The following is a 22,091-nucleotide window of genomic DNA, read 5'->3' on the forward strand; positions in this document are numbered from 1 at the left end:
GGCTGCCCCGGCGCCCGGAAGCCCCGCCCCCCGCCCAGGCCCCGCCCCGTCCGAATCCGAGGCGGAGAGGTTCGCCGGCTCCTGCGCGGCTAGAGCGTCCTCCCGCGCCCTGACGCGCTGCCGGGACGGCGCCCGGAGGCTGTCGGGAAGTAGGCGGGGTGACGTGGGGTGACGAGCTCGGCGGCGGGTTGTCGGCGGCCGGCGGCAGCGGGTGCCGGGGCGGCGCGTGGCCGGGGCCATGACGGCCAATGCCGGGGAGTGGTGCCTCATGGAGAGCGACCCCGGAGTCTTCACCGAGCTCATTAAAGGATTCGGTGAGCGCCACGGGGCCGTCCTGGGCCGGGGGTCACGGGGGAGGCCCGAGCTGCGCTGGGAGGGTTCCCTGCGGCCGCCGCCGGCCTGCGTTGAAAAGCAGGCGACTCCGGGGACCTGGAGGGGCGCCCGGAGAGAAACGCGGGGCTCCGCCCCCCTCGCAGCCCCGGGCCGTCGCGTTTTCGCAGCGAGTGGGGAGTCGCACCACGGGGGCAGCGACCGTGTGCTCCGCGTGGCGCGTCCGCAGGGCCCGGCTCCCTCTTCCTCCGTTGAAACGAGCCCCCGACCCCCAGCCCCTTAGGCGGCAGCCGCTCCCGTTCCCGCGCCGCGGCTCTGCCGAGCGCTCCCCATCCCGATCGGGCGCGCCCAGGCGCAGGTGCCGGCCATCGGCCCCGCAGGAAAGTGGGGTGCGCCTCCTGCAGGGACCCCGCGGTTCCCGTTATTCCAAGCAGAGCCCCTCGGTGTGTGCGGAGCTCTGCGGGCGTCCCGCACGGGGACTGCGTGGGCCCGACCCTGGGCTTCCGGGGAAGCCTTTTCCTTTTTTTCATCCAGGGTTCTAGGCTGGAGGCCACGTGCCGGCCTCGCCGGGCTTTCCTGGCTGTATTCCTCGGCTCCCACGCGGAATAACGAACACGTGGGGCTTCTTAGCCCGTGCGTGCGCCTCTTGTGTGTCCCCCGCCTCCCTTACGGGAGGAACTTTCTCCCTGTCGCCTGCTGCTAGGCGAAGGCCAGCGTCCGGGGTCAGACACCAGCGTCGCCGTGGATGCCGTCCGTGGTGCGGAGCCGAATGCTGGGGACGTCACTGTGGAGCGTGTCGTGCTCGCCTGCCGTGTTCCGGGCGCACGGGCAGGGTCTGGGGGGCCTCTGGTGTCAATAGGCCCCGGCCGCGGTTGGGACAGCCGGCGGGCTGTCACGCGGTGTGTGGCTGCTGTGACGTGGGAACGGAACGTTGCGGGAGCCGTGTCAGAGGGGCGCGGGGTAGGGAGCGGCTGACGGCACAGTGACCGCAGCGTGACGCCGCGGACCGGAGCGGCGTTCGTGCCGAGGCTGCGGAGGTGGGCTGCGGCCAGGCCGGCTGCCCTGCGGGGCCCTCCGCGTCGTGTGCGGGGCAGACGGGGATGGGGGCCGCGGAACTGCACGTCTTGGTCTGGTCGGAGGCTGAGCCGCAAAGCGGGGGCTGGAGCGCAGGCGGCCCCTTCCATTGAATCCGCGGCACCGCAGCCCCGGGCGAGGAGCGTGGCCCCCGGGTCCCCGCCTGGGCAGCCGGGAAGCGTGTGGGACACACCGAGCTCGAGGTGTCTGCGGGCGTAGCCGTGAAACGGACGTTGGAAACCCCGTGAGGACACGTTCAGGTTAACTTCAGGAGATACGGGGTGGGCCCCGGTAGGTTCGTAATTGGGAGGACACAAAACGCAGGGTTTATTCTTGTTATTACTTGTTAATTACCGCAGTATTTTCCATGCGAACAGCTGTAAACCGCCTTTTGCCCACTCCAGTATTATACCAGGCAAATGTGTTTATTTTATTTTATTTTATTTTAAAATAAATGCACTCCATTAACAGCTATTGATTGTGCCAGTCTGCTACGTACAGAAAACTTGGAATTGAAAGTGACTTCGTACAAGTCATGCATAAGAGAGTTCATTCTTTCAGAAGTGAGACACCTTACTGCGTTATGAATGCTATTATAAATTTACTTTAAAAGTTTGTTCACTGAGGGGAAATTATTTGTAGGTTCAGTGAGTGTATAAGTACAGTTTTGGTGGAACGTAGCATGGTAAAAGCAAAGTTTTTATTAAGAGACTGATGGAGCAGAACCACGCTTTTGATTGGTGTGATGCATACGTATCTCGTAAATGCACCCAAACCAACTGTGACCGGCTGCCAGTTGAATACAGACGCTGTGAATTTCTGCTCCCACCCAGGATGGACTAACAGGGACTGGCTTTACTTTTCCTACAACAAGTCAATGACCCTGCCTTTCACTTCAAGAATCTAGAAAAAGAAGAGCAAATTAAATCTAAAGTAAGCAGGTGAAAGGAAATAATAAAGATCAGAGTTTAAATTAAATTAGTGAAACAGAAAAGAGGAAAACAGTGAAGGAAAAAGTCCATGAAACTACAAGCTGGTTCTCCAAAGATCAGTGAAATGGATAAACCTCGAAGCAGACTGATGGGAGGAGGGCTGAGCCCCACAGTGACCAGTGGCAGAAAGACGAGGGGTGATCTCTGCAGGCCCTCCTGATGTGAAAAGGATGATAAGGGGATATTCCGAACATCTTCATGCCAATAACGATGACAACTTCAGTGAAATGTACAAATTCCTTTGAAGACATGCATTACCGAAGCTCAATCAAGAAGTTAATAACCAGTATAACTATATTTATCAAAGAAACTAAAATTGTAATTTAACATCTTTCCACAGAAACAACTCCAGCCATAATGGTTTCACTGGTAAATTCTATCAGATATTTAAGGAATAAGTAATGCCAATACATTCTGCACAGACTTTCCCACAAACATTGGAGAGGAGGGAATCCTCGCTAATTCATTCTGCGAAGGCCCCGTTACCCTCACCTCCAGGCCACACAGTAGCTGCAGTGCATTTCGGCAAGTCATTTATCACCTCTGCCCTCCTTCTCCTAATACTTGCCCTGTGGGGATGAGAGGAAATGCTTCAAGGCGCTCTCCCCGCCGACCCGTGGCTGCCTCCTTCTGTTTGGGGGTAACACGGGCTGACATTTAGTGACCCCCGGAACGTGCGGGTCCTGCATTAGATGGGCCACAGCTGTCTCTCGCATGCCTCGCAGCTCCGTAGGTACGCGCGCGGAGGGCCTGCAGGGGCCCACGGCCGCTGGACGGCAGTCTGGAGCGCGGGCCGCTACCCGGGGCGGCGTCGGGACCCGGCCCAGCGGGCAGGGATTCTCCGCCGGGCGCTGCTCACAGGCGGGACCGGCTAAAGCTTCGTTGGCTGTAGGATGTTTCGCGCTGATGGCCCCTACCCACCAAGCCTTCCCCGTACCCCCCAGTGTGACAGTAGTGACGTCGCGCTATTGTGAAAGGGCCATGGGGGCAAAGGACTAGCCCTGGTGGGAGCACTGTCCTGGAGGAGGAGCACGTCTGGGGGACCCGGGTGGTTGAGGCTAGAATAGAAACCGAGGAAGAGAGAACATGTGGTGAACAGCCACTGCGGAGGGGTAGTTATTTGTTACCGCTTAAAAACAGGAGGGCCCAGGGCAGAGCCGGGGGAGCTCAGCGCCGGACTGAGGGGCCGTCCCGACTGGCGTGTCGGTGAAGGTCAGCTCCTGGAGCTTTTTACAGCTGCAGGCAGTACACTCCCGTTGTAGGAGAAAGTAGTGGAGGGCGTCCCGGGGTTCGGCTGGGTACTTGGTCACTTCTGCGCTTTAGTTTCTCGTGTCTTATTTTCTCCAAATGTGCGTTTCTTTCCGTTAATGTTCAGTGGGGAAGGGAAAAGCGCATTACACAGTTTGGTTTCTAAAGCAACAATTTCTCATTTCAGGTTGCCGAGGAGCCCAAGTAGAAGAAATATGGAGTTTAGAGCCTGAGAATTTTGAAAAATTGAAGTGAGTATGATTTTAGCTGCATTAAAAACGTCTATAGTTAGGCAAACTTTGGCCTCTTTATTTACTTGGATTATTCTAGGCTGAATGCATTATCTCCTTAACTTTTTTTTCAGTCCTGTGAGGTAGGAATTACTATTCTTTTATAACCAAGAACCTGAGACTCCTAGATAATAAGTAACTTGCAAGGGATTAAAAACTAAGTCCCTGTAATTCCTTATCAACAAAGCAATTGGTTGATTTTTTACAACATTCACTTATAGTTAATGGATAAGCACATGGAATGCATTTTAACGTGAATGAGGCGTCAGTCTACAAAAGCATATTTAATCGTGTATTGACAGTAATTCAGAACCGTCTGTACGTTATCACATTGCTTCTGGGGCGGTGACAGTTCAGATTCCCAGTGTAGAAGCCAGGAGGTACCTTCCTCTCTCCCTCCGCCGGAGCCACCCTCTGACCTCTCCTCGCTGCCGGCCTCTGTGGCCCCAAGCGCTGAGCCTCATTGCAGAGGAGGGCCAGAGTTCCTCCTGGTGGGGAGGTTCTTGGGATGGAGACAAAGCTGGCTTTTCACAGGGACAGTGGGGGCCCTAGGATATGGCTGCTGTTGTCATAGTAAGAAGGGGTGGTGTGCCGTCCCCGCCTTCCCCACAGGAAGGGCAGCCGCTCACATGGAGCAAGGTCAGCTCAGGCTGAGAGATGGGGAAGGGTAATGAAAGGCGCGTCACTGGGACTGTAAAGGGCGGGAAAGGCTTTCGTGGAAGGCAGTCGGGTGTTCCCTGGGCAACAGCAGTCTTTAGGGGGGTGTTGACCTCCCCCTGAACGGGAGGACGCGTCCGCTCACATCACGGGACTGCTCCTGCCTCCAGCAACTGCACGAAGTCTCCCTGCGTTTCATACTGTGTGTGTAAGCTGCCAGCCCTGACCTGCAGACGTCCTAAGTGACCGTGATTCATATGTGTCGGAATTCATCTGTTAGCAGCTTGTTCTAGTTTTGCTTTGTTCTAATTTCCCTTTTTTAAGTGAAGTGATACAAGGTAGGAGTGAATAATCCACAGATTAGAGAATAAGCCTTTCATTACACAGCAGTCCCTTTATATCGCGGCTCACTTATCGCGGCCTCACTGTGTTGCGGGATTTTTAAAAATATATTTACTTATCGCAGATTTTTTGCTATATCGCGGGATTTTGCGGTACTGTATACATGTGTTGTTAAAGTGACGTAGGTTTAAGAGTGTGGAATATGTTTAAGAACATAAGTACTGTTTGTAAAAGTGTGGAAAAGGTTAATAAGGGACTGGAAATGGTTTATAAGTTGTGGGAAGGGTTTATAAAGCCTTAAATATATATAAATACTGAAATAAATGTAAGGTTCCTACCTCGCGGATTTTCACCTATGGCGAGGCGTCTAGAACGTAATACCCGCGATAAATGAGGGAATGCTGTAATTCTGTTTTAACTGATGTCATTTTAAGTTTTATTAGCCTGTCTTAGACAATATTCTAGCAACTGAGTAGCAATAGAAATCTTGAAAAAATATTTGAATTTAATTGCATTGTATTTACTGAGTAAAATTTAACATTTGACAATGGGTTATAAAAGGAAGCAGGGCTTGGTGTCACTAATTTGTATTTTATTTCGTAGGCCCGTTCATGGGTTAATTTTTTTGTTCAAGTGGCAGCCAGGAGAAGAACCAGCAGGCTCTGTGGTTCAGGACTCCAGACTCGACACGATATTTTTTGCCAAGCAGGTACGGTGCGTGGGTATCTGCAGTCTTGAGAGCAGCCTTTCCGTAAACGGGGCTATTCCCCCTGTGTCCATAGTGCAGTGGGGTTCCAGCTGCTTCTTCTTCAGACCCCTTTGCATTCTCGAAAGTCACTGAGCTCCCCAAAGAACCGCATCCATCTAGAGACGACGACATCGGCTGGCTGATGCCAACCCTGTGTTCCCGGAGGGCTGTGTGTCTCATCATTGAGTAACAGAAGACCGTGAACAGAAATTGTGTTCTGGTCACTGCGGTTTGTGTGCAAGGACCCAGGAAGGACCGCTGGGCAGTGTCCCCTGTAGAGCATGGTCTAGTGGCCATATCACTGGTGAGAAGAGCGGGTCAGACCAGCTGGGTGAGCGCGTGCCGCAGTGGGCCTGGGCCTGTCTGGCCTCATCTGCTCACCCGGCAGGAAGCAATGACTGAGGGCCTGGGGGTGCTGGCCACCAGGCCGGGAGTGTGGGTGTGGTCAGTGGGAGGTCAGCTGACCGTGGCGATGCGTGCCGCGTGGCGTGAGACCCACGAGATGCCTCTCACTTCAGACACGAACTGCAGAGTTCAGGGGCCCCGAAACCATGCTCACTTCTGACATGCCACGTTTGGGGGGCAGCCCAGGACCGCCCTCAGGTGCGACAATTTGCTAGAAAACCTCAGAGGCTTCCCTGGAAGCTCGGTGTAGTCAGGGCAAGGCGACAGGTTACATTCAGTCCAGGGAGGACACGCGGGGTGGAGTCCAGGAAGGCTGCCGGCGGAAAGCTTCCAGTTCTCTTCCCCTGGCTGAGTCTGGGAGGGCGCCGGGATGCTGCCCTCGGGAAATCTCAGCTGATTCTTGGCACCCGGGGTGTTCAGCAGGCCTGGGTCACACAGGCCTGGTTGACGCCCACGCGGAGGATCTGTCTCCAGCCACCCCGGAGGCTGAGCGACCCTAAGTCACACGTCCGGGCGGCCCAGAGCCCCCAGGCAAACAGGCACTCGACCAGGCTGGGCGTCCCAGGAGCCAAGGACAAAGGCCAGCCCCCTCTCTGCAAGATTCAGTGTTTCACTGCCCACCGAAAACTGGGGCCTGGCCTCCTCAGGGGGACTGAGCAGCACCTGTGGGTGACGGTGTAGCTGAGATCTAGAGGTTAGGGAGGGGACGCCGAGTGAGGACTCGGAGCAGGGGGTGGTGTCGCTGTGTCTGCCGAGAACCGGGAGTGCGCGCTCCCCATGCAGACGGCGCGGCGCTCTGTCCAGGAGTTTCCAGACCTGCTGCAGGGAAAACGTGGGCACTGGCGGCTGCACACAGGGCTCGGCAACACGGAAAGCAGGGCGGTAAGGAACCAGGGAGAGTAGCAGCCCGTCTTCCTTCTGCAATCAGGCAGCTGTAAACAGATGACTCGCCGAATCCTACACTCCTGAGCGAGTGGGCACTTCGTGGGCAGGCTGTGCTTAGCAGTTGGCGTCAGTTACAGCACAGCTGGGGACTCGGCAGCGAGGCTCAGCGGTGCGCTTCCAGCCGCTCGCCACGGTCAGGTCCACTGTAGTTAGCCTCGCCCGCGTCCACCCACCCCCGGAGCGCCTTCCCCGCGCCGGCGTCTCGGCTCCAGGGGCGGTGGCGGCTCTGCAGGAAGGGTGGAAGCTGGCAGGAGTTGCTGGGCCATTTCCCTAAAGGCCCCCAGGTCAGCTGGAGCTTCCCTCGGGTGCCGAAACGTGGTGGCATTCGGGCAGGTGGAGAGGCCACAGGGTAGCGGTTTCCAGCCTCTCTCACCCCGTGGCACGCGGACTGAGCCCTGAGACTCCGCAGCTCTGACCAGCAGTCGGTGCCATGTTGGCTCACATGGACGGCTGTTGTCGTGCTGCCTCTTGTCTCTTATTTGGCGCCCCGACCGAACATCCCGGTGCTGGGTGTGATGTTCTCACGGCGCACCGGCTGGAACGCACCGGTTCGGGAGGGGGTGAACGGGACGGGAAGGCGGGCTCTGTGGACTTCATCGGTTTTGTTTTACGTCCGTCAGGAAAGGCGGGTCCTGCCCCCTAACTGGATTGGTGTCAGTGAGTTACAGGTCCCTTTAATGGATTTGGTTTCCTAGAATCCTCCGCTCCAGACCTGCATCAAGTCCCTGAAAGTAGGTTAGAGTGCAAATTAAAGACTTTATTGTGCTTAGGGCTAAGACTGAAGTACAATTGGAAAGCTATTGACTTTATATCCTGGGGTCATTGTTTCCAGTTAAAGGTTTTTCTGACAAACTGATATCTTCACCTCTGTATCTTACAGGTCATTAATAATGCTTGTGCTACACAAGCCATAGTGAGTGTGTTATTGAATTGTACTCATCAAGATGTCCATTTAGGAGAGACGTTATCAGAATTTAAAGAATTTTCACAAAGTTTTGATGCAGCTGTGAGTACAATCTTATTATTATTAAAATGCCCTGTTTGTGATAGTTCTTATTTTAATGGGCGGCTTTAAAAACCATTTCAGATGAAGGGCCTGGCACTGAGCAATTCGGATGTGATACGGCAAGTCCACAACAGCTTTGCCAGGTAAGCGACTTCCCGGGCGAGGCCCCCCTTCTTCCTCTGCTCTTCGGTCGCTCACTCTTTCTTCCTTCTCTGTAGACAGCAGATGTTTGAGTTTGATGCAAAGGCCGCAGCCAAAGAAGAAGATGCCTTCCACTTCGTCAGTTACGTTCCCGTTAATGGAAGACTCTATGAATTGGATGGCTTACGAGAAGGGCCGATCGATTTAGGTAACCCGGTTCCTGTTCCTGTTCCTGTTGCCAGGAGTGCACTTTGACCAGGAAAAGAGATTGGGTGTTCACTTCCACCTCCGCCTCAGTGCTGCAGAGACGTGGAGGGGAGGGTGGCGAGCAGGGGGACCATGTTGTGACGGCCTTGTAAATTACCGTAATTCTGCTTCTCCTTCTCTGTCTTTGTTACTAAGAAAATAAGAATTGAACTTGGAGTGGTGAACACACAGTGCAGTGTAAATATATTTTATAGAATTGTATCCCTGAAGTCCATATAATTTTATTAACCAATGTCGCCCCAATAAATGTTAATTAAAAAAGAAGCTGAGCATAGTTATGCTATAAGGATTTTTCCCATTTTGAATTTCCTAAAACAGAGAGAGAGGTAGGTTGGCCAAAGCTGTGCAGTAGTGTTAATGTTGGTTTTTTTTTTGCTTTAAGTGTGTTTGCGTTTCTCCCAGGGGCATGCAACCCAGATGACTGGATCAGCGCCGTGAGGCCCGTCATCGAGAAAAGGATACAGAAGTGAGTGTGCGACTTGCAGCGTTGGCGTCGCGTCTGGCTTTCAAACAGCTTCTGAAGCTTTTTTATTTTAGCAGTGCTTACTGAGTATCTGCATTCGATAGATTCACATTAGTGTGTTCAGGAAGTCTGTTTTCAGGAGTCTCTGAATTCTCTTAAACATGCAGATCTCCAGTAAGTTAGATCTCTTGGACAGTTCGTAGAGTTTTGCTTTTGAGCATCTGCTTTTTAAATGAAACTTTCTGAGATGGTTATATATTCACATTCAGTTCTGACGAGAATGCAGTGCGATTCTGTGCAACCTTCGCCCTGCGATGGCGGCCCCTTGCAGAACTGGGGCGCAGTGTCCTGGCCAGGATGTGGACACTGACACAGTCACGACGCAGGGTCATTCCAGGGGTCCCTCCTGCTTCCCCACCAGAGCCTCGACCATGCCCCTTCCCTGCCGCCTCCCCCCCATGCTATTTTTATCATTTAAGGGGTGATATACATGGAATCATGCAACGTGATACCTTTCTGGATTGGTCTTGCACTCAGTATAATTCTCTAGAAATTCATGTAGGCGGTTAGGTGTGTCCGTGGTTCACACTTTTTGATCAGTAAACGGTGGTATGGAGATAGCGTGTTTGCCTGCTGCCCCTCCGAAGGCCGTCTGGGTTGTTTCCCGTCGTGGGGTGTTCCTCATAGAGCTGTAATAGATATTTGTATGCAGATTTTGTGTGAACATGGGTTGTCATTTCTCTGGGATGAAGGCCCGGGAGCACCACTGCTGAGTTTTATGGTGAATCCATGTTTCGTTTTTTAAGGAAGCCACCATACTCCTTTCTAGAGTAACTTACCCACTTCACATGGCCACCAGCAATGTGTAAGTGACCCGGTCGCTTTTCCCGTGTCTCAGTGTTGCTCTGGCAGAGTAGTCCTGTCGTCCCTGTGCCCTCCCTTGGTCCGGTCCCTTCGCGCCCTTGTAGCATTTGGTTTTGTCACATTTTTAATTTCTGTTCTGATGGGTGAGTTGGGGTATTTCATGTGGTTTTAATCTGTGTTTCCCCAGTGACTAATGATGAGAAACCCTTTCCATGCCTTTTACCTATTTCACGATTGGGTTGCTCTTGGCTGCGAGGTTCTGTCCGTACCCGAGGCCCTCCTAGTCCTTGGTCAGACCCTGTAGCCGCCCCTCATCGCCCCACGTGGTCTTTCAGAGCGAACGCTCTTGGTCCCGAAGAAGTCAGTCTTCCCCTCTGCGAGGCGTGTTTTTATTGTCAAATCTGAGAATTCTTTGTCTAGCCCTAGAGTCCAAAGATGTTGCTACTTTTTTCTCCAAGGTTTATGGTTTAACATTTTTCATTAAATCTGCGTTTTACTGTATTTCAAGTTAATTTTTTCTGTGGTGTGAAGGTAACAGTTTTATTGTTTTTGCTTATGCCTGTTCACCTGCTCCGGCGCCCTTTCCTCCGCAGGACGGGTCCTGCCCCCTTGTGGAAACCAGTGGGTGTGTCTGTGGGTCTTTTCCTGGGTGCTCCACGCCAGGACGACCGTCCTGCTGACGGCAGTGGGAAGCTGTGACACAGGCAGACAGATGCCTCCACCCTTGGGCCCTTCCTTCAAAATCAGGGATCCTCTTCCTTCCATATCAATTTTAGTATCATCTTGTCTGTATCTACTTAGATTCCTGCCAGGATTGATAGAAACTGTGTCAAACATTCATGTCCATTTGAGGAGAATTGGCATCTTCGTGACATTGAACCTTCCAACCCACGACCCGTTGACCTTGCTCTCCTAGAGAACCGTGGGGTGATCACAGGAGATTTTCTGACTTGAAGTAGTGTTACACTTCTGTATTGCATTATGAACTTTAACTTTTCTTAGGTACAGTGAAGGTGAAATTCGATTCAACTTAATGGCCATTGTGTCGGACCGAAAGATGATATACGAACAGAAGATCGCAGAGCTACAAAGGCAGCTTGCTGAGGTTTGTGGCCACATTTTTATGTACAAAGTTCTTAGTTCTTAGTTATTTTCTTGGGAAAGTATTTATTTTCCTTTTCCTCTTCCCTCCTACCTTCTTTCCTTTCCTCCTTTCTTTTCTCTAACATACACTGAAGTGTCTCAGGCATCAGGCTACCTGTATTCAGCTCCTTACTTGGACGTGAGTGCATTTCCACGCCTCGGTGTCCTATGTAAAATGAGGATAATAGTATTCCCCTGACGAGGCTGTTGTCAGGCTGATGTGAGATGATAACCTACATACATAGAAACCGCGCTGTTGAGCAGTGACTGGCAAGTTGAATGTGTTAACTAACTTAATTACATAGCAGTTAATTACTTGCTGTCATTAAATGTATAGCAGGCTGGACTGCATTTCTCACAGGACAATTGGGCACATTGAGATTGACATATTATCTGCACTAGTCTTCACGATTGGAGATCTCGCTGTGTTCAGTAGGACCGGACAAGAGAGTTGGTAACAAAAAGGCCTTGGGCACTGCGGTCACCGTGTCTTAGGAGTAGACTTGAGCGCACGTGCAGCCGCCCGGAGGTGCCGCAGTGCAGGGAATGCCAGCAGGCTGCTTTTACGTAGACGTTTCCACGTGGCGTGGCGCACAGCAGCCTGAAAGGTGTGCTCAGGGCTTTCCTCCTGGAACGCGGTGTCTCTTAGGCTGGTGCTCAGCGTCTGTGTGAAGAGCGAAGCTTGAAGAGAACTGCACTGTGTTTACCATTTGAAAATAGCCTGGACTTAAGCCTCGGTTATTAGGGTGTGGGGTCTCTTTTCTTTCCCCTAAGGAGGAGCCCATGGACACAGACCAGGGCAGCGTGTTAAGTGCTATTCAGTCAGAGGTCGCCAAGAACCAGATGCTCATCGAAGAGGAGGTACAGAAACTAAAGCGATACAAGGTACTTTTAACTTTGTTTCTCTACGGCCTTAATGCAGAGCGGTGTGTGTTGACGCGAAGGCGTGTTGAGTACGTGGTCCTTTCTCTCCCCTGACTCACTGGTGTTCAGAGCCACGAGTTGATGCTCTGACGCCCTACAGAAGTGACCAGTGAGGTTTCTTTCATTCTAATTTTTTTTTAGTAGTATTACGAACAGCTTTTTAACCTATTTGATGTTTCCGTTCACTGCAGCGCTCACTGATGCTCAGGTCCTCCCCACTGGGGCCGTAAGAGCCACTTGGAGCTGTCTCCCGAGCCCTTTAGACACGACCCTTTGTCGGGTTAGCTTCCGTCCGTTCTAGACGACAAGACGTTTCCGGCCCACCTTGTACATTTCCTGTCGCAGACCCAAGGGTCCGCCGTTTTTCCCAAGAAGCCCTGGGCCCCTTGCTGGGAAGTGGTATTTAGAAACCACCCTTTGGGGACTCGGGGGGCTCACTGATACTGATTGGTCGTGATTTCTAGGTCTTGTCAGAGCTACTAAATACATTTTTGCTGACTTTTGTTTCATTTTTGAAGGGAAAATACAATGTGAATTCCATATTAATACTCAAATATAGGATTAAAGGGTTTTATACTTGAAACTAAGCATTAGCATCTTTTCTCTTAAGATGAATATCTGGCTTCCCAGCAACAGTGATGTAATTACCTGTTTGCTTTCTGCTACATAGCTATGGCATATGTATGTAAATATGGATGTGCGTTATGCTACATGTAGAATGTACGGGTATATATATCATATGCATGAGTTATACAAAGTTGAGGATACCAATATCAGGAGTGTTAATAACAACTGAAAAGTTTTTTCTTAAGTTGATTTTTTCGTTAGGATGTACCCCATTTTAGTTGTGTGATCGAATTACTGTGTTTTTAAATTCACTTGAAGAATTTTTCTCTTGGTGTGGATTGGTTGTATTACCAATTTGATACAAAAATGGGTCTTTTATTTTGCTTTCCAGTTTTTCAGGTTTAACATTCTTTTTCATTTAATTATGTCAGAAGTTTTCATAACTTGGCGCCCGCTGCCAAGCGGGGTGTCTTTAGTGGTGTGCTCCCCCACTGGCGGCCTGTCTGAGGAGCCTTCTCAGAGGAGAGGAGCAGTGAAGGGGACTTCGGATTGTGCAGGACTCTGGGACAGGGCCTCTGTCATTCCCTGTCACAGCGGGAAGGGCTGTGTTGTTCAGCTGAAGGCAGGGTTGTCCTGTCTTTTATTGCCACCGTGGTGTCAGGACGTTGCTTTGCATCGTATTTAATAGCCCGCGAATGATTGCTGCATAAAGTAAATGGCCCTGAACCAGCGGGGTGTCTGTGGGTAGAGTGGGAGGGGGGCTGGCTCCCCACAGTCCAGGCCGGAAGGAGGAGGCTGGCGCAGGGAGATGGGGGAGTAGGGATGAGGGTCTGAGTGTTCATCTTCCGTTCTACGCGATATGCAAAGGTAGCTCTCCAAGCACGGTATGTGCTCTCATGCAGGGCTGTTACATAATTGTTAACACTTGCCTAACAGAAAACATGTAGTTTTTCAGAATTTTTACCTGAGACATTGTTTGAGAATGCTTTGCTCAAGAAAAGGTAAAATGACTAGCAGGTTAAGATTTTAATTCATTAAATGAGGGAATCTGTAAGATGTCGTCACTGGTTCGTATGAGAAATCAAGGAAGCTGAAGTTTAGAGGAAGTCAAGGAGTGTTGAAATGAATTGACAAAGGGTGGAAATCATCTTTTCTTATGGGAAATGGGAAGCAGTTGAACTCTGTCAGACAGAACATTTAATAATAGCTCAGCGGCAGGGAAAGGCGGAATCCCTTCACCTGGGAGGGTGTGATCTAGACAGTGCAGTTTTCCACCGAAGCACAGACTTTCCCCTACACCCTACCCTCTTTTGATTGAAAATAATTCAAAGATTAACCTTGATCCCAAAATGAAGCTGGCGCTGTGAGGCCTGGCCTGCTTGGTGCACAGGTGTGGCAGGTAGCAGGAGGGCCGTGTGTCCTGTGGGCCTTCCTGAGTTCCTTTCCTGGGTTCGGTTTTCATAGTCAATCTCAGACGAGACTCTTAACAGCCTCTGCTCTTGGCCAGACCAGTAGCAGGAAGCCACGCCTAAGAAACTCTCCACATGTTTATTGTACAGTCTTCTTTCTTCTCAGTAGGAATAGAATTTCATTTTGAATTTTTTTCTTTGAGAATGGAAGGGGTTTTTTTCCATTTTTATTTTGAATTGTATGCAGAATTAAAATGTCGGCAACTTAGTGGGAATGTAAAGCTAGTGTGGTTTGACATGTGTTTCGTTTTCAGATTGAAAATATCAGAAGGAAGCACAATTACCTGCCTTTCATTATGGAATTGTTAAAGACGTTAGCAGAACACCAGCAGTTAATACCACTGGTAGAGAAGGTAAGGCCCCGACGGCTGTGGTTGGCTTGGTTGGGCGCCGTCCCGCAAAGCGAAAGGTCACTGGTTCGATTCCCAGCAGGGCACATACTTGGGTTGCGGGTTTGGTCCCCTCTCGGGGCGCGTATGAGAAGTGACTGATGTTTCTCTCTCACATGGATGTCTCACTCCCTCTCTTTCTCTCTCCCTTCCCCTTCCCTAAAAAATAAAGAAAAATCTCCAAAAAAAAAGGAAAGGTATGAATTTTACTGCCGAATACCTCATATATATACACGTGTATACATGTGTGTGTGTGTATACATATGTATATGTTTTGGTCCTTGTGGACTTCATTGTTTTTTTAAACGGCCGGGTTACAGTTTGGGTCCGACACTCGTGTGAGTCCCTGGTGTACGGCACAGCGGCTGGGCCCTCACCTCGGTCACCGCTGGCGATTCAGGGCCCGCCCGGCACCGCAGGTAGTTCTCACAGCATTTCTGACTCGATTAAACTGGGTTTAGATTCCCCCAAAACAAAAAAATTGGCTTAAGTCGAGGAAAATGAGTTGAAGCTTTTGCCTTTGGGGTGTTTGCTTTTCCCTGCTGTCGTAGACTCTAGCTGGGCCTCAGCCCCGCCAGGTGTCGGGCGTGACAGCGAGGGCCTGCCGGCCGCCGCTCGGGCCGCGCTGCAGCAGACGAGAGCGAACGCGGACGTTCACGTTCATCGGGGAAATGACGGGCTTAGCAAGCGTTTGACTCCCCGTGAACCACAGACCCGGAGTGGGCACTGGCCAGGGAAACATGGGGCCAAGACTAAGAACTGAGTTTCGTTATCCGGACACGGCACTTTCCCACCGAGGGGGACTAGCAAACAGCCTCGTTTTTCCCTTTAAGGTCGTTAAATGTGTGTTTAGTAAGTGAAACAAATTTAAATAGTTTTTAAGTTTATACTGTACATCGGTGTTTATGAAAGTGACCACCACTGGATACTCTCTAAAATACGTGTTACCTGGCTCCCCGCCCCAGATACTCTGGGACAAGGGAAGGGGTCCAAAACTCCCCCCGCCCCCAAGGGACTGTAAGGCAGCTGGTCTGAACGACATTCTGAGAAATACTTTGAGAAGACGCTACTAGGCAAATAAAATATTAGACCATAAACTTATAAAGACTAGAACATACATGCTAGGTATAATTTTTCTTACTAGTTTCAGGTTTATGAGGCAAAGACACATCTCAGCCCAGCTGTTTTACATGAGCGTAAGTTCTCGGTATGGCAGGCAGTATGAGGTGTGAGCAAAGGTTTGTGTGTGTGCCTTCCTTCCCTGAGCCCGAGTCGTGTGTGCTCCACTGAGCTTTCACCTCGAAATGCAGAAGTTATTGCAGAAGACCGCTAGATCTTCTCTTTTTGATACACATTTTCCTATTCATGTGTTCCAGGATATCAAAGTTATAAAAGTCCTAGATAGGAAACTGACTTTTAAAGTTTTAGATTAACAATTAGGGTCCTGTGATTCTCAGAATGGCTGTTAATGGAGTACTGAGCGCTTGTGTCCTTTGTACATAGCACTATGAAATAGTTCTCTATTAAAAAGAATAAATTAATCATGTACACTGTTCGCTAAATCATATATCAGATTTATGTGTAGATATTAAGGAGCAGACAAATGTTACATAAAATTTAAATGTATTTTGCTTTAAAATTGTTCTGTGAATATTTTGTGAAAATTGGGAAAAGAACAATTTTTGTTTGGTTTTAATGATGGTATAATTCCAGATTTAAAAAAAAAAAAGAAGTATAGAGAACCAAAGCTTTCCAGCTTTTGCATTAGAACCGTAATTTCTCTGTCCCCACTTGGACACAGGGGGGCAGTGTCTGAGCGCCGGGCGTGCGTGGGCCTCCGAGGCAGGCTGTGTGTGCCTGGGCGGGCACTTGTGTGACTGCACAGCTCGGTGCTGCCCCCTAGCTTCTGTCCGTCTCTGCAAACGTCCTTTGATTGTTGACATTGCCCGTACGCTGCTGAGATGTGTTTGCCTCTTGTATAGATGCAGTCTATCTCCCTAGATTCTGAGGAGAGTTCAGATCATTATTGATTACAATTTTTGAAATGTTTTAATTACTCCATTTATCTAGCTGCAGATATAGTTCAGGCACCCTTTTAAAATCCATGACTATACACATGAATAAGACACTTCTTTTAAGCAATTTATGATAGAGTTGGGGATAAATAAATAATTACTGCCCTGGGCTGAATAGCCAGAATCAAGTCATGGGAAAGGATCCTGGAGGAAGAGCTTTATGCAACTTAAAAGTTCACATCCACAGCATTTTAAATCTGTGGTCAGAATTAAATGCTTAATCTCTACCAATAAACCAGCTTCCATAGCACAAATATATTCTTGTTTATCTTATTTTGAAAAAAGGTATATCAGAGAAAATACCACTTTCTGTTGATAAGGCAAACTGGTTAAAATTTAAAAAGATTGAGGTTAAATTTCATAATTACTTTTAATATAAAGGCTTTAATAGTGTCAGTCACTTAATGGTAATACATCCCAGAAAAATGACACGTAGACTTCAGAAATGGAGTGTGAAGGGGAAATGCCCCCCGCAGCCAGCCAAGGGGAAGTAGAGTGTGGGAACAAAGAGGGAAGGAGCTACCCCAGGCAGGGCCGCTGAACCCCGGCTGGCTCGGGGGGCAGGTTGCTGGGAGGCTGTGTGTGAGCTGGGAAGTCTGTCCGCCTTCCTGAGCAGTGAGCGGGGGCGGAGACGGAGGCCCGCTGGCGGGTGGCTGTCCTGGCTCCGGCTGGGGTCTCGCCTGCTGTGTGAGGGCTTCTGCCCTTCTCTGAGGAGTTCCCTTACTGTACGTCACATAAAAACTGCTCTGGGGTAACCCTGAAAATAGAGTTATACAACTTCTGGTGCCACATATCAAACTGGATCCTGAAATATAAAATCAGATCAGATGGCCCTGGCCGTGCGTTGGGTGTCCTCCCGCAAACTGAGTGGCCACCGGTTCAATTCCCGTCGGGACACGGGCCTGGGCTGCGGGCTGGGTCCCCAGCTGGGGCGTGCGGGAGGTGACCCATCAGTGTTTCCCTCCCTCTCTTCCTCCCTCCCTTCCCCTCTCTCTAAAAATACTTAAAATCTTTTAAAAATTAAACTTTTACTTGTTCAGGTATACTTATAATTCTTTTAAAAACTTTATCTCAACCTTTTTATGTAATTCTGAATTGTTGTCTATCCCAAGTTTTTAACCCACTCAAAATCTACCATAATGTACAATTATAAATTCACAGTGTTGACTTTTGTCCACATTTTACTAAGACATCATAATTGAATTAGTAATAAATGACAAATCTTCAGAACTTTTTCTGTCCCTTAGTTAAATAGGGTAGAAGAGTAGGTATTTGCAATACATGTACATTAATACCTATGATTACAGAATTGTCTAACTTGGTAATTTTTCATACCTCTTTGGCATACTGTGCAGAAGGAAAGTATTTTTTAACTATATTTTTTCCATGCTATTTGGAAATCTGATAGTATTTTTTTTATTTTTTAACAAAGGCAGAACAGAATACAGACTTGGTTTAAATTTCAGATCTATAACTTACTAGCAGGTATTTTTAGTTAAATTATTTACTTATACATAGTATCTATTTTCTTTTCTATAAATTGGGAATCATACCTACTAGTTCATATTGATCATATCTGTAAAGTACATAGTGCTTAATAAATGGTGATAATTATTTTTAATTTTATTTTATTTGACTTAATCATCTGAATTATATAGTTTAATAAATGTATGGGCACTTTCTGCATTATGTCTTTGCTTATGTATGTTCTAAAGTTTATGCCATAAACCAGTAAATTCATTCTTATTAATCCTACTAGTCTGTAATATTTAGAGTATATTCCAGAAATCAATAAGGAAAATAGGTGCATATTTTTATTTCAATGTCTAAAATCTAATTGCATTTTTATTATTTGGAAACAAAAATTCTTTGTATGAGAAACCATATATACATCAAATTACAAACTGTGCTTATGAACAGGACATGTCCGTGCGGCAGTTTTATTATTTTTATGTGGCTCCCGTACTGCTTGCTTTTACTGTACCCTAGGGCACAGCGCTCAGTTTTATCATACAGTTGTATCATAATTATATTACCTAACATATCATTTAAAAAAGACGGCAGTTGTGCTGAGTACCTTCATTTTAATCTAAGGGAGTTCTTTTCTTCGTTGCGTAAGAGCAGAAGTGTTGTTTATTTGTCCCTTCCTGGCTCTGATGGCCTAGTGGAAAGAACATTCCACTCCAGGCCTCTAAAATCTTGCTTCTCAGAGCGCCGTCTGCGGACCGGCAGCGTCGGCCCCCCTGAGAGTTTATTAGAGCTGGGGCACCTCGGGCAGGCGTCCCAGGGAATCACTCTGCTCCCCGACAGGGCCCGGTCCCCGGGCGCACACTGAGGGGCTGCTGAGCGTCTGGGGACCGCTGCTGCGGTTTGTCATGCACCAGCCGGGCGACTCTGGTTGGGCTGATACCACCTCGAAACTCTGGCTGCTTCATCTGCTGAACCGTAAAATGGAATTACTGTGTTCAAGCCATGTAATTGTTACGATAACACGTGGCCCTTCTTTGGCTGTAGAAGCGAAGTCCCGTGACACTTGTGTGAAACTCATTCAGATGTGCAGAAACTAGCACAGCGCTCTTCTTGTCCATTCGCGTGAAGTAGGCACGTATGTAAATACATTGCTTTCAAATGTTTATGAATTAGCGTGACTTCATGGAAGGGACAATTATGCATTTTTAAGTTATTGGAATTTTAATAATACTTTTCAAATTCTGATAAGAGAGAAATACAAACCAAACATGATCCTTTTCTGAATGAGAGCGAAGTATAACTATCTGATTGTCAAGGAATAGTTGCAAGTCTCTAGAAATCTTACCAACAGTGCATTACAAGCCTTTTAGCTAAAGAATGCCCTGTTAGACACGTTTCATTTTAATATGCTCTAAAACAGACTCTTTAAGGTTTTATAATATACTATTTTAATTTCTAGGCAAAAGAAAAACAGAATGCGAAGAAAGCACAGGAAACCAAATAAAGAAGACGCTTTGGGATGTGCACACATTTCTGCTTCTGCGTCTGTTTCCATGGAAACCATTAAGTATAAAGAACGCTGAGCGGCATTGTCCCCGACTCAGTGCACGTTTGGCAATAGTACCGTCTGTCTTGTCTCTAATGCATGGATCCGTACACGTGCCCCTACCTGCATCGCGTGCATGTAGCGCCCACCGAATGAAGGTCGTGGTAAGCGTGCCTGCCCCACTCCCGTTATTTGCCGTTGGAGCTGAGAACCGCTGTGATCCCCTGCGTAGGTAGCTGTTGTGACGGACCTGGAGAAATGAGCCGGTGGTGTTCTCGCCTGTAACTTAAAGTTAATCCTTTGATCTTTTAGCTCCATTAATTGCTTACAATTTATAAGTGTCAGATCTTGACTGAACTGGATCTCTTGTTCTCATCATTAATGGAAAAAATCAGAATTTCTGTCTTGGATAATTAAATATTTTGAGGATTTTAAAATGAATTTTATGTCCTATATTATTTGGAAAAGTATAATTTTAATGTGGATCATTTGCAAAGGACAAAAGTACAGTTTCTAGTGATTTTCATTGCTGCCAGTAGAAAAAGTAATAAACATCCCAAATTTATTTTTGTAAACTCTTAAGTGTCTGGGATTATTTATGTATTATAAAACTGTTTTAAGAAGGTGTGAGTATTTTCAAAGCAAAATTTCAGGATAAGAACAAATTGTAAATCTTAAAAGATTTCTGGTGTTACACTCAGCTTGGCAACATTTTTCCAGCTGTTAAGCTGTATTTTTATAAGATATTGGGCCCTGGCTGGTGTTGCTCACTGGATTGAGCACTGGCCTATGAACCAAAGGGTCGCCGGTTCGATTCCCAGTCAGGGCACAGGCCTGGGTTGCGGGCCAGGTCCCCATTTGGGGGCATGCGAGGGGAAACCACACATTGATGATGTTTGTCTCCCTCCTCTTTCTCCCTCCCTTCCCCTCTCTCTAAAACTAAATAATTTTTTTAAAGCTAGAAACAAATCAGAAAATAAAATATCGGAAGTTTGACAACTCAGGGTATCTGCCTTTTATTTTTTGAGAGGGTGATGGTGGTAGAGGACCCTTACATGCTGATTTAAACAAAATCAGTCCAGTTTCTAAGAGCCGTGTACAACTTGCCCACAGTGGAGTTTTGTCCCCATTGCTTTTGGGAGTTGCTTTGTCTTTTATTCTATAAAAATAATATTGTGTTCTTGTTCCTAAGTTTCTTTTCCAACTGTGACCGACTCGTTTTGGCATATTTCTGAAATTGATACATGGTTTTTTAACATTTCATCATGGAAGCGTTTGTACCCATGTAGGGAGAGGGGACCGTCCTCCGGCTTCAGACGCTTGGCTTTTTCACACAGTAGGCGCCACGGCGGTCACCCATGAGTGACACTACACTCAACAGAAAGGAAGCCAAACAGGCTTCCCGGCTTCCCACATCTGGCTTATTAAATACTGGGACCAGGCCTGGGAAACCGAGTAGGAAAGGTAATACAGTGTTTTTCATACATAATTTCAGTTGGAAGTCATAAGAAGCTGTAGTTTTTCATTTGTGGGTAAGTATATTTTGGCTCTAGATACGATGGTAATTATGTGTTTTCAAGGCCATGATACCTTTTTTAAAAATGGTTCTGTAAATTATTTTAGGCTAATCTCGATCCCATGCAGTTACTTAGAGTTAATTTAAATGCCCTCCTTTGTGGGGTCTTAAGTTTCTTAAAGCAATGCAAGGAGCACTGCAGTTGGCCCCGGCGGTCCAGACGGGGGTGGGGGGGGGGGGCTGGCCTGCGGACGGACAAACGCGTCAGCGGGCTGGGAGAGCGCCCGGAGACCAGCTCCCATCTGCGCGGCCGCTCGGTCTTCGACAGCCAGCGCAGCGCAGCCCGACAGAGAGGGGAGGTCTCTCCCCCAAACGGCACCGAGACAGCTCGGCACCCATATGGGGAAACATGAGTTTGAGGTGGCTCACAGACGGAAAAGGGATAGCTAAAGCAGGCAGCTTTTCACGGAGAAACAGAGGCAAGTGTCTGTGACTCGCGGGTGGCCGAAGGTTTCTTAGGTCACAAAGCAGGTCCCATAAAAGACCTGCAATGAGTGCTGATCAAAATGAAAAGCTTGTCATTGCAAGATGCTTTTAACAAGAGGAATATTACGTGACCTTTAAAAATAGCTTTATAAAACTGCTGCAGGTGGTTTTAACAGGTGTAAGGAGTTCTTATTAATCTCATCCTAATAAACTTCATTGGAGGGAATTTCCCTAGGTTAAGAATGGTCCCCTTTATCTGTTTCTCCTTTGATGATTGCGAATGCGCTGTGACCCTTTGTGATAGTTTCTGCTGGTGAATGAAGAAGTATGAATGAATCATCCTTGTCTGCGTAGAGAAAAGGGGGTAGAGAGCAATCCACAAATATATGTATGCGAAATGTTAATTATGTGGGAAGTTTAAAAAGGGGAGTATTTAAAAGAAGGTTTCTTTTGCTCTTTATTTTCTGAAGTCCCATTGAGGGGCTGGGTAGGTGCAGGCCATTCCCTTCTGCTTTATGCCTTTTAAAATCGCTCGCCCGTCCTCAGGGCTCCCCTTGGTTATTATAAACGCAAAGCTGACCAGCAGCAGCGGCACTGGCTAGTCTCACCTCATATGTTTAGTTCCCAAGACAGCTGCCCTTTCCCAGCAGCTCGGCGGTGCACTGGAATAGACAAATATTTGTTCTGAGGTCGGGAACTATGGGGACGTACGCCCCAGCGCAGACCACAGCCCA

General features: G+C 48.4%; 1 protein-coding gene across 2 annotated transcripts; it reads left to right on the forward strand.

The window, feature by feature from the left end:
* Positions 1–150: 150 nt before the first annotated feature.
* On the forward strand, positions 151–19,592 carry UCHL5 (ubiquitin C-terminal hydrolase L5). 2 transcript variants are annotated; one of them, XM_090263276.1, is made up of 11 exons: positions 151–314; positions 3,832–3,895; positions 5,537–5,642; positions 7,912–8,037; positions 8,119–8,180; positions 8,256–8,386; positions 8,848–8,911; positions 10,775–10,877; positions 11,690–11,800; positions 14,130–14,228; positions 19,269–19,592. In XM_090263276.1, the coding sequence occupies exons 1-11, from the start codon at positions 239–241 to the stop codon at positions 19,311–19,313; spliced, it is 987 nt and encodes a 328-aa protein (XP_090119402.1). In that variant the 5' UTR covers positions 151–238; the 3' UTR covers positions 19,314–19,592. The 2 variants fall into 2 exon arrangements, with proteins under 2 accessions (XP_090119402.1, XP_090119403.1); XM_090263277.1 differs by having other exon boundaries at positions 11,693–11,800.
* Positions 19,593–22,091: the final 2,499 nt, after the last annotated feature.

Source organism: Furipterus horrens, unplaced genomic scaffold (assembly GCF_987537825.1).
Source record: "Furipterus horrens unplaced genomic scaffold, mFurHor1.1.pri manual_scaffold_15, whole genome shotgun sequence".
In the NCBI taxonomy this organism is placed as follows: Eukaryota; Metazoa; Chordata; class Mammalia; order Chiroptera; family Furipteridae; genus Furipterus; species Furipterus horrens.

Coding starts and splice junctions, on each gene's coding strand:
- UCHL5 (XM_090263276.1), top strand. CDS start 239: ATGACGGCCAATGCCGGGGAGTGGTGCCTCATGGAGAGCGACCCCGGA. Junction 5,643..7,911: donor CGATATTTTTTGCCAAGCAG/GTACGGTGCGTG, acceptor TGTATCTTACAG/GTCATTAATAATGCTTGTGC. Junction 8,912..10,774: donor ATCGAGAAAAGGATACAGAA/GTGAGTGTGCGA, acceptor AACTTTTCTTAG/GTACAGTGAAGGTGAAATTC.